This window comes from Chiloscyllium punctatum, chromosome 10 (assembly GCF_047496795.1).
Source record: "Chiloscyllium punctatum isolate Juve2018m chromosome 10, sChiPun1.3, whole genome shotgun sequence".
Taxonomy (NCBI): Eukaryota; Metazoa; Chordata; class Chondrichthyes; order Orectolobiformes; family Hemiscylliidae; genus Chiloscyllium; species Chiloscyllium punctatum.
Window position 1 is genome coordinate 67,214,225 of NC_092748.1, and position 12,125 is coordinate 67,226,349.

The window sequence follows — 12,125 nt, forward strand, 5'->3', positions numbered from 1 at the left end:
TTTTTTAATTCATGTAAATAAAATATCTTTGACTTTGTGGCCATTTCTTTGAGAGTTTTTTTAATGCAGAATTGCATATAAAGTATCTATGTGAGTCAGCATTTTAACAGTTCATGAAATCTTTCATATCATACATAATCTAATAATTCTATTAAAACATTAAAAATTGAAACAAACATTCAGTTTTCATAACTCTTTAATTTCAAAATCCCCATTTAAATGGGAATCAAACATTTACAAACAAGGTGAAAAATGTTATCCAGAGGCAAAATTCTCCAGTTGCTAGAAATCTGAAATAAATATACAAAATGCTGCAAACACTCAGAAGGTCTGGCAACTTCTGGGAGAGAAACAGGTGGCTGAATTTTACCAAAATATTTCATGTGCCAGAGGGTTGAGTTCCATGAACCCTTGTGAATTAACTCATGTAATTCTCTGTTGCTCACCACATTATGTGTACTCTATGCCTTCATAGTGCACTCATGCACTATACTGCACTTAGCAACATAGGAAGTACTTGCCACCGCCAGGACTTACTGAGATGTCCATCACTGGTGCCATATTTAAAGCTCAGCTGCACACCAGGTCAATTGCTGGAAATCAGGAATTGCCATCCACAGTTGCCACGGAGATGGTTGACAGATGGCAAGTTGCCACCTAGATTTGTTGACAATTCTGAATGAGAGTCATATCAGACCTGACTATAACTCTAGGCTGCATTCTGTATTTTTTGACAAGTCTGAATTGTGCCGCGGTTTTTGGTGCAGAAGGAGGCCAAGATGTAAAACGAACAACTCCTGCCATGTCATCTTGGAATTTGATTGTGAACTTTACAATGAAGGTGAATCTTTACAGCTAACCTGACATTACTTTGCTTCACAGCCATTATCAGGAATGATTTGTCATGTCAAATGAAATGGACAAGATTTTTGGTGCCCAGGATTTTTAGCTGACACACTTGATGAATGCAGAATTGTTGGTCCATATACAAAATTGTATGGCAACATAAGTTTTTAACTTGTACTCTATTAGCCTCTGTTTAATATTATCATCCCTTTAAGGGCCTCACATTGTTTACAAGTAGAGCTCGTTCTGAGGAGAACTCCATGCACTCCACGCACTTTGAGTGTGGTGGCAGTTATTTTCCACTTCAATGCATATTTGCAATTTGAATGTGGATGGAACGTAACACAGGTAAACCTCAAGGATTAAGTAAAAAATGAAAGAACAGTGGATGCTGGAAATCAGAAACAAAAACAGAAATTGCTGGAAAAGCTCAGCAGGTCTGGCTGGCAGCATCTATCGCAGATTCAGTTGCCATCAGTTCTGAGGAAGGGTCACTGAACCCGAAATGTTAACTCTGATTTCTCTCCACAGGTGCTCCTAGACCCACTTATCTTTTCCAGCAATTTCTGTTTTTTGTTTCTCACAGAGTAAGTCACAAGCTTAGCCTCTTAATCTCGGTGATCTCCTAAACATTCATGCTACTTTTTGATTTGCCCTCCCTGTCAGCTTTATCAGCTTTGATCTTCCTTATTTTCCCAACCAACTCTTATTTATCTGGTTACCTTCACACTTTACTCCCTAAGCCACAGGCATTCGGTGGTATACAAAACACACTGTCTCCACAAGTAAGGTGGCAATGATCATCGATGACACCCTTCTCCCCACAATGTCCATTGCTTTGTTGTCTTGCACCCCAAGATGTTGAGTTTCAGTCCAGCATGCTACATTCGGTCTTCACAAAATGACTTCTCACGCATTCCCACCTCAGTGCTGGCTTCTGATCACTAAAAGTTAAAGAAGTTAAAATACCCTGCAGAAACCATGGCCAATGCCCTTACCGACATGGAAAGACTGCTCTGACTGATGAATGGCTAGACCCCTGAATGACTTACCACTACATGAGTGACTGACGCTCACTCCCAGGACTGTAGTGATATGAACATCCTCACTCTGATCATCCCAAACACTGACTGTATCCAAACCCTTGGATTGATATTGGATGATATCAGCCTTTGACTTACTGTACCAGTATCCACTAACTGGAGGCAGTACCCGTTGACTTGGAGGAGGACATATCTTAGGCTTTGAGATATGGGCATTTGGTTGAAGCACACTGTGTGTTTGTTGTGTAGGCTGCTGGCACATACTGCAGGTATGACATTGAAATAGCAGTGTGGTACAGTACATGTCCACTGCCTTAGCTTTTTATTGTCGACAAACATGACTGGCTGCCTGGCTTTGTGTCTTCACTAGAAGACAGACATATTGTGAGCCTGTAAGCTTTGAATGAGGGAGCAAAGTGCAAGGCAAAGGAAGGAAGAGAAGTTGTGAACATCCAAGGAGTTACAATGTGAATAAACTCTAAATAGCAAGCTAAGTGTCCTGAGATGCACCCTGTTCTGATGCACGAGATGGGTGTTTGTCACTGTACACATGCGTCCAGCAGCAACCGTACAATATAAAGTGTCAATGCATTACAAAATTTAATACTGAAGTGGAGAACTCTAAGTGAGTCAGAGACGTGCCATGATGTTGAGAGAATGGTACATGTCCGATTGCCAATCTCTGTGAAAGAAAGATATTTCATTTATTATTGCACAAGGACACCCAGATCCCTTTCTACATCTCTTTTACATCTGTCATGTATTTGCCCATTCAGTCAACTTAAGCAGATCGCTCTGAAGTCTCACTGCACTCTCCTCACAGCTCGGCACAAAACAAGAGACAGGAAATTACAGAGCAGCACCTTGTGAGTTTAGTTATGGGGGTTATTTAACTAGGCAGGAGGGTGGAGGATGGGAATCCCAACATCTTTCTACTTGCAAACCTGATTAAGTCTGTGGTGGCAAGACCAAAGTACAACCTTTCTCCCCAGCTGCCAATTTAGGCCCTTGCATGAGCAACTTAAGGCCTCATTCTGCTGGTATGGATATTAATCCAGTGACAAGCCTTTATCCATGTAGCCACATTTCCCTTCATTCAAGATGCTTTGCCATGAAGTTTTTAATTGATGGTCTATCAAATTCTTTTAAGTTGCATTTTAATTAATTTCTGTTGTTGCATTTTCAAATACTTGAATAAGGCTGGCAAGCTTGAAAATAATCAGCTTTGTATTACCTGATACATTATAACCTTGGTTTAAAACTGATTTTCCATTGCAATTTTCTCTATCCCATTCCATTGTTCATCATTTAAGTTAATGTAAATAGATTGTTTGAGTGAGCCAGCAAATACAGTTTACATGGAAAGAAAACAATGTAACAGATAAACTGTGAACCATTTTACCTCAAATAAATTCAGTCTTTAAAAAGAGTAGACTCCATATCTCTCCTTGGTGGCCTTGTTGGAGGAATCTTTGATAAAACCTCCCGTGCATAAAAGGTATTGTGAAGTCCTGCTTCTCGTAGTGCTTGTTCAATTCGAACACGAGGATCAGCCACCACCTACTCAGAAAAAGTAGAGTTTAGTTTTGATTTTCAAAGATAAACATGAAAGTTAGAAGTTTACTGAGAAAATACTGAGTCAAAAATCCATGGGATGAGATCTCGAGTATGTTTGACATCAGGGAGAGGGCCTGGAATTGTCAGGTGCTTGTACTGATGCAGGTACCTAGTGTTTCAAAGAATGGCTGTTCAGGTAGGAATCAGTGGTACATAATGTTTAATGGGACAATATACCAATAGGAAGAGATACAAATTAATCCAGCAAAACTAAATGCAGTAATAATGTGGGACTCTACATAATGCTAGAAATCATTAGCTTCTAAAAAATATTTGTAGAAATATCACGCGACAGTTATGTAACTAATGCACTTACCTCCTAATTCCTATCCTTAACCCCCAAGAATGCCATTTGGATAGGAAAAAACTCCATTTATAGAATGGACAATTTTTAATGCACAAGTCTTACATTTTTGTTACTTCATTATAATGATGTTTCATTCAAAAATATGGGCCTAGATTCCTGAAAGGAAGATAGTTGTTACTGAAGAACAAACTGAATTGGAGAGTTTTGGGTATAGAAAGTCCTAACACAGCTGATTGAGGGTATTGCCTAGGAATTCTGAACTTCCAAATGGTCAATCACCTAGCATCTGAAACCCTCTGTTAAAGTCTCCATATCAGAGTTGGTTGATCCCAATTCACTTCCTGAAATCATTAGCCAGGCAAAATTAGGGAGATTTAAACCTCCTCGCTAACCATAAAACTGAACCTCAATTCACACTGTCCCAACCCTCAAATGCATTCCACTCGACACATGCGCTCATACACCTCTGCCCACCCACTGATCCAATATTTAGGACACAATCCCCATCTTCCCCCATCAGTCTGAACACCAACCTCCATGGGTCTGACCTAAATCCCACTTCTCCCCCTAACCTGACTCCACCCTCTCATGGACTCTACACACCCTCCCCTGACTCCCACCTCCCAAATGTTAGCCCAAACCCAAATCTTTCCTTGGATGCTACTCGTTTCCCCTTCAACCAGCAACTCCCAACTCATTGCCCAGCTGACCTAATCAGACTTCCTACCCTACCCACTCTACCTTAACAACTGACTCAACTACTTTCAACTAGTAGTTCAACGAGTAGATACATGGTGGCTCAGTGGTTAGCACTATTGCCTCACAACATCAGGGATCCAGATTCGATTCTAGCCTCAGGTGACTGTGCAAACACCACACGGACATTCTTCCAGTGTCTGTGTGGGTTTCCTCCCACAATCCAAAATTGGGCAGGTTAGGTGAATTGGCCATGCTAAATTACACATAGGGTTCAGGGATGAGTAGGTTAGGTGCATTAATCAAGAGGTAAATATAGGGTAGGGGAATGGGTCTGGGTTTCTTTTCAGAGGGTCAGTGTGGACTTGTTGGGCTGAAGTGCCTGTTTCCACACCTTAGGGATTCTATGAACTAGTTTGCCTCACCTGACATTCTCCAATTTAACCTAAGCCCCAGTTACTGGCTACACTACCCACTTCTCTTACCATCACTCACTTATACGGCACTCTTCCCCTCAACCAACTTCTACCTGCTACCAGTATACCCTCACTCAATTGGCACCTTATCACCTCACCTATCTGCCATCCTATTACCCCCATCCCTCTACAAATCTTACATTCGTTCTCTCAATACTGTCAAAGTTGCTTTGGACCATAAGCCACTAAATACTGCAGCTCCTGACACAAGAGAGGTGTGGTTTCAGCAGCAACCCCCTCCACAGCTGCCTCCGCAGATTCCTGGGCTGAGTTGGGAAGATTTCTGGCCTGGAGGTTCACCCCCATAAAAAACTCTTCCATGGACATGAGGACAAATGTTTGTCTGATCTGGGTTGGAAAATGCGATTCCAACCCAAAGTGGAAAATTGGGGCAATGCTGTTCAACCCATTAGGACTATTTCACTTAGTTTCACTCTTAATTGATTGTGGCTCTTTCAGTTTCTTTAAACCTGTAGTTCTGGCATTCTAAGATAATAGTTGGTCCACTTCTACTTTTCATCATTCTATATTCATAGTTCCAAGAAGCCCAGCTCTCCCTCTCCATTTATTAACTCAACCATTGCATATCCGGATGAGATTTTAACCCTCTGCACCAGAAAGATTGTCTAGTTTAACGTCCATAACATCATCTACCTTCATCCTATGTTAACATTGCTGTGGGACCCTTGTGTATGTCTTAACAACTCCCAATGCACCCAGCCAATTTCCCATCCTCTACAAACATCTGCTCAGCCAAAATTCTTGCGAGAATATCTGGTCTCATACCAATTCCACCATGTCCACTTGCATTGTTCTAACTTAAAACCTCTTAGATACTTTCTTAAGCAGCCTGTTTCGAGATATTCATACAAACTCTGAAGGAGGTTGGACTTCAACCCAGGGATACTACCACTGCACTAGACAAGCCCTTTTAAAACCATTTGTGGCATCAGAAATAATAGCCTCCAGGTACCAAGTCAATCCCTCACACCTGAACCTTCATTCCTCTGACTCTGCCATCTTGTTATCCCCTCTTCTTTTTACTTTTGCTGTTGCACTTAGATGCCCTAACATTATAAATAGGGGTATTGAGGTTATGTTAAATTTGTCAAGAATATTGGTTTGGACTCAATTAGTGTATGCCTCCAGTCAGAAAAATGTGATTGCATTGAGAGAGTGCAGAAATGATTCACAAGGACATATCCAGAGTGAGGAACTTCAGTTATGGAGACAAACTGGAGAAGTCAGGACTGTTCTCCTTTGAGAAGAGAAAGTTAAGAGGAGATTTTATAGACATGTTTAAAATTATGAGGGACTTGGATTAGGAAACACAGTTTGTACCAGTGGAAGGACTGGGAACAGAATCAGCATGGATTTCAGGTAATTGGTCATGCCACTTTTGGAATACTTTGTGCAATTCTGTTCTCCCTGCTATTGGAAGGACGATGTGAAACTTCAGAAAAGATTTAAGGATGTTGCCAGGGTTGGAGGGTTTGAGCTATAGGGAGAGACTGAACAGTCTGGGGCTATTTTACCTAGCGCGTCAGAGGCTGAGGGGTGGCCTTATAGAGATTTATAAAATCAAGAAAAGCATGGATAGAGTGAATAGCCAATGTCTTTTCCCAGGGTTGGAGAGTCCAAAACTAGACAGCATAGGTTTAAAAGATTTAAAAGAGACCTCAGGGGCAACTTTTTCCGTGGAGAGGATGGTGCATGTATGGAATGAAATGCTAGAAGTAGTGATGGAGGCTGGTAAAATTACAATATGTAAAAGGCAATTGGATGGGTATATGAATAGGAAGGGTTTAGCAGGATATGGGCCAAATGCTGGCAAATGGTTCTAGATTAGTTTAGAATATCTGGTTGGCATAGACGAGTTGGACTGAAGGGTCTGATTCCATTCTGTATGACTCTAATTGTCAAAAGAAACAACAGTGACATGATGGAAAATCTTTTAATGCAGTCTGGAGTGCACTGTTTGAGAGCACAATGGAAACAGGTTTAACTGTGGCTTCCAAGAAGGAGTTGGGTTATAATTTAGAAAGGAAGAATGTGCAGAGCTGAAGGAGAGGGCAGAAAAGTGACACTTGGTGAATTGCTTCTTTGGAAAAGACAGCATATACTTGACAGGTTAAATGGCATCCTTGTGTGCTATAGCAATTCTGTGATTCCAGTGCATAAATGGCCTCTTCTACACAATAACTCCTCTTTTCCCATGCACAGTGTGAACCGAGGCAGACAAAGTACATGGTTTTGTCTGTTACAATAGCAAGTTTTATTCCTGCTACCAGAGATTTTATTCCTGTCACCAGAGATTCTGGCAGAGGGAAGCCACTCCACATCAAGCATGGCTGACCAGGAGACTGCCCTACTCTTATAGCCTGCCATTGGCATGTTGGAAGGATTTATAGGTTGATAACCAACCTAGATAGCCACATCATGAATGCATCTTCTCGCCTTTGAGTAGGACCCAAACTTAGAGCTTCTGGCTTATAGGCAGGGATGTTACCTACTGTGCTACAAGACCATCTCTTACATACTATTCCCTGTTTCAAGTCCTCTATTTTTCCACCAACATCTCTTCCTGAAAGACCATCCTTTGGTCACCTTTACTTCTTTGACTTAGGAGAAAGTGAAGACTGCAGATGCTGGAGAGTCGAAAAGTGTGGTGCTGGAAGAGCACAGATCAGGCAGCTTCAGAGGAGCAGAAGAGTCAATGTTTTGGGCATAAGACCTTCATCAGGAATGGCTGAAGAAGGCTTAGTTTGGCTTGGTATCGATATTTTATCAAATATCTATGTTTTTATGTTCTATATATGGAAAGTTGTAATTTAAACAGTTAAAAGCTGACAGAATAGCTAAAGGAAATACTATAAATATTTTGAGAACATACCCAGTTATATAACTTTAATTTTTGTGGTGCTTTGGTAGAGTATCTACCTTTGGGTCAGGAGACTTAGGTTCAAGTCCCACCCACTCCAGAGCTGTGTTGTAATACCTCTGAGCAGGCTGATTAGAAAATATCTATATTTATATGTACAATATATACCAGAGATAAACTGTGTTTTATATTATGGAAATGCTGTTGTGATGTACCTGTTTATCTGTGTATGTGCACAAATGAAATAAAGGTTTTTGGAGCAAGAATTCTTCTTGTGTCCCAGTTCCAGTTCGGGCTTTCGATGCTTCTGTGTCACCCATCATCCTGACAGGATCAAACTGAGCAGTGACAGAAAACTGTGAACACAATTAATGCATCAATCTGAATTAGGTGGCCATTATAATTCCTTTCTAGATAAAGTATAATGTTTAGAAAATGCTATTAAATTAAGTAAATATTGTCTTTGTTGCAAATATACTTTATCTCTTAAAGTTTAAACTATTTACCTTATTAAATACTATTCAAATACTCAAAGCACTTTCTAAAATAATGTAATATCTGCAGACCAAATGTACTAATAGTAGAAGGGTCCAGAAAAAAGTTTGTGCAACACTCTGTTTAGCTGATGTAATTGGGCCAAAATCCTGGAACTCCCTTCCTAAAGGCACTGTAGGTGTACCTACACCACAAGCTATAATGGCTCAAGAGGGCAGCTCAATACCACATTCTCAAAGGCAATTAAGGATGGGCAACCAGTCTAGCTAGCTCAGCCAGCAATACCCACAACCTGTGAGCGAATTTTGAAAAAAGGGGGCTAAAAGGTTCAAGATCGTGCACGGCGCCATGAGCTTTAGTGGCTGAAAATCATGTACTCAGCTAGATGCCTATCAGATGTTAGGTCCATTGTTTACATAAATTTGGAAATGAAAGATGATTCCTATAAATGTCAAAAATGTGCATATTAATTGGGGATTACCACCTGAAATAAGCAATTTTTAGTTGCTAAAAAGGCAGGTCCCCATAGAAATGGCAACAGACAGTCTGTCTTTATTAACGGGATGATGACTATTCCAACCCCATAATGATGACATTACTACTTTTTTGGCAACTTAAAATCAACATGGAGCTATTCAATATAATTATTTTGTACTGTGTCCTGTCATCTGGTTTTATCTACCTTATAAGGTCACTACTATAGGCCAGTCCCTTTCCTTTCCTTGTCTAATGAAGGGAAGTGGCATCAGTTGGCACTGGTGTCAAAATAAATTGATTTTCCTGGCAAAATTAATTACCTTGACTCAGATGAGAACAACTATGGATGAAATAACAGAAATATTGATGTTCATGGAAACGTATCCCAGCATCATTTGGTCATATGGGATATCCCAAAGTATCTCACCTCAACAGTAAATTTGACCCAATACCTATCTGACCACATTGACAAATGTATCTTGCAAACCAAGCAGCAAAGGTCGAAGGCTAGGCATTAGAGTTAAGATGGTAGGACAGTGAATCATCATGGTTGTAACAAAGAGATATCAGATTTTCAATTGATTGTCATAATCATATTAGTTACAAAATCTAGTTGAAAGAAAAGTAAATCAAAGTAGGGATCTTAATATGTGTGAGGCATTGGTTTGTTGTTATCATATGCATCTCAACACCAGCATCATAGTTGACTAGTTGCTGCATTTGCATCAGTACAATGCATTTATATAAGATAAGAGTTTAAAATTTAAGAGTCTAGGCTTTATGGTGAGGTCAAGAATTTTATTTAAAAAACTAAATCAGTACCTTCTGCCAGTAAGCATCGAGTACTTTTTGCCTTTCTTCTTCCTCTTGCATTTGCTGCAAAATTAGTGCTTTTCTTTCTTGACGACGTTTCTGTAACAATTCCTGTCGGTGCTTCACACTATCATTAACAATACTATATATAATCAATACTTTTACAATCTCATGCTAATAAATCCAATAAAGATGAGTCAATTAAAATGCCACTCAATGAAACAGATGTCAAACTTTCAAACAGCTATTACACTCCTATCCAGGAAATAGAGATTGGTACGTGGGCTTCCTTTGTCAGTAATTAACCCTCTTCCCTCTAGTTCCCCTCTGTGTGTGTTCGTATTCAAAGGAGAAATAGTTTTGAAGAATAATTTTCTATTATATGACTTAAATTCATCATAATGGTTTTGGTTACATTAAAGTTGTAAATCTCAATAGTCCAATAATCTTATTCCAAATACATAAATGATTTAGACTTGAAGGTAGGACAGTTGATCAATAATTTTAATGATGATACAAAAATTGGTTAGGTGATAAGTAGTGAGGAGAGTATCAGAAGGATACAGATGGTCTGGTCAGACTGGCTGATCAATGCAAATGGAATTCAATAAATGTGTGAGTTGATGTACTTGGGCATGACAAACAAATCAAGGGAATACATAACAAACAGTCAGACCTTTGGGAGCATTAGGGATCAGAGGAGCACTGGTGTGCAGAGCTACAGGTCTCTTAAGGTAGTAGGCCAGGCTGATAAAGTGGCTAAGAAGGCATATGAGATAGCTGCCTTTATCAATTAAGGGACAGAGTTTAAGTTTAGGGAGCTTATGCTGGAACTGTATAAAATATTGATTAGATCACAGCTAGAGGATTGTGTGCAGTTCTGGATTATAGGCATTATAAGAGGAATATGATTGCACTGGAGAGATTGCAGAGGAGATATAACAGGATGCTGCCTAGACTGGAGAGTTTTAGTTACGAAGACAGATTGAATGGACTGGGTTCGGATAGACTTAGAGCAAAGGAATCTGAGGGAGGACATGATTGTGATATATAAAATCATGAGGGGCCATAGACAGTCATACAGTCATAGAGATGTCCAGCATGGAAACAGACCTTTCGATGTCTGTCAGATAACCTAAATTAATCTAATCCCATTTGCCAGCACTGGGCCCATATCCCTCCAAATGCTTCTTATTAATATACCCATCCAGTTGCCTTTTAATGTTGTAATTGTACCAGCCTCCACCACCTCCTTTGGCAGCTGATTCCACACATGCAACACCATCTGCGTGGAAAAGTTGCCCCTTAGATCCCTTTTAAATCTTTCCCATCTCATCCTAAACCTATGCCATTTAGTCCTGGACGCCCCACCCCAGGGAAAATACCTTGTCTATTTACCCTATTCATACTCCTCATGATTTTATAAACTTCTAAGGTCATCCCTCAGCTTCCAACGGTCCAGGGAAAACAGCCCCAGCCTACTCAGCCTCTTGCTAAAACTCAAACCCTCCTAGTAAATCTTTTCTAAACTCTTACAAGCTTCACAACATCTTTCCTATAGAAGGGAATCCTAGGTTAGACGGGAAAGAACATTTCCTCTTGGAGGAATCAATGACCATGGATATAGATTTAAGGTAAGGGGCAGTAAGGTTAGAACAAAGAAAATTACAGCACAGAATCCAGATCCTCTATCTAAAACTGTCACCTATTTTCTAAGGTTTGTATCCCTCTGCTCCCTGCCCATTCATGTATCTGTCTTGACACATTTTAAATAATGCTATTGTGCCCACCTCTACCAACTCCGCTGGCAACACATTTCAGGCACCCACCATCCTCAGCGTAAAGAACTTTCCACATATACCTCCCTTAAACTTTTCCCCCTCTCACCTTGAACTCATGATCCCTAGTAATTGAGTCCCGCACACTGGGAAATAGCTTCTTGCTATCCACCCTGTCTCTACCTCTCATGACTTTTGAGACCTAACTGAGGTCTCCCCTCAACCTCTGTCTTTCTAATGAAAATAATCTTAATCTACTCGACCTCTCCTCATAGCTAGCGCCCTCCATACCAGGCAACATCCTGGTGAACCTCCTCTGCACCCTCTTCAAAACATCCACATCCTTTTCATAATGTGACGACCAGAACTATACGCAGTATTCCAAATGTGACTGAACCAAAGTCCTATACAACTGTAACATGACCTACCAACTCTTGTACTCAATACCCAGTCCGATGAAGGAAAGCATGCTGTATGCCTTCTTGACCACTATCGACTGGTGTTGCCACTTCAGGGTACAATGGACCTGAACACCCAGGTCTCTCTGTACAACCAATTTTCACCAGGGCTTTTCCATTGTTTGCTTTTGAATTGATCTTCCAAAATGCATCACCTCGCATTTGCCTGGATTGAACTCAATCTGTCATTTTTCTGCCCAACTCTCCAACCTATCTATATTCTAACGCATTCCCTGAC

The 12,125-nt window shown here is 40.3% G+C and overlaps 1 protein-coding gene across 4 annotated transcripts in view; it reads right to left on the minus strand.

The window, feature by feature from the left end:
• Positions 1 to 8: 8 nt before the first annotated feature.
• The window catches only part of LOC140482249 (coiled-coil domain-containing protein 148-like), a 91,951-nt gene continuing 79,834 nt past the window's right edge, over positions 9 to 12,125 (minus strand). For 2 of the 4 annotated variants that reach the window (XM_072579394.1, XM_072579395.1), the window contains exons 13-16: positions 9,661 to 9,793; positions 8,082 to 8,222; positions 3,292 to 3,449; positions 9 to 2,571 (exon numbers count right to left, since the gene is read on the minus strand). In XM_072579394.1, the coding sequence (XP_072435495.1) occupies positions 3,303 to 3,449; positions 8,082 to 8,222; positions 9,661 to 9,793 (421 nt within the window). In that variant the 3' untranslated portion in view covers positions 9 to 2,571; positions 3,292 to 3,302. Of the gene's footprint in view, positions 2,572 to 3,291; positions 3,450 to 8,081; positions 8,223 to 9,660; positions 9,794 to 12,125 lie in introns of those variants that run through there. The other 2 variants (XM_072579396.1, XM_072579397.1) reach the window with 2 other exon arrangements.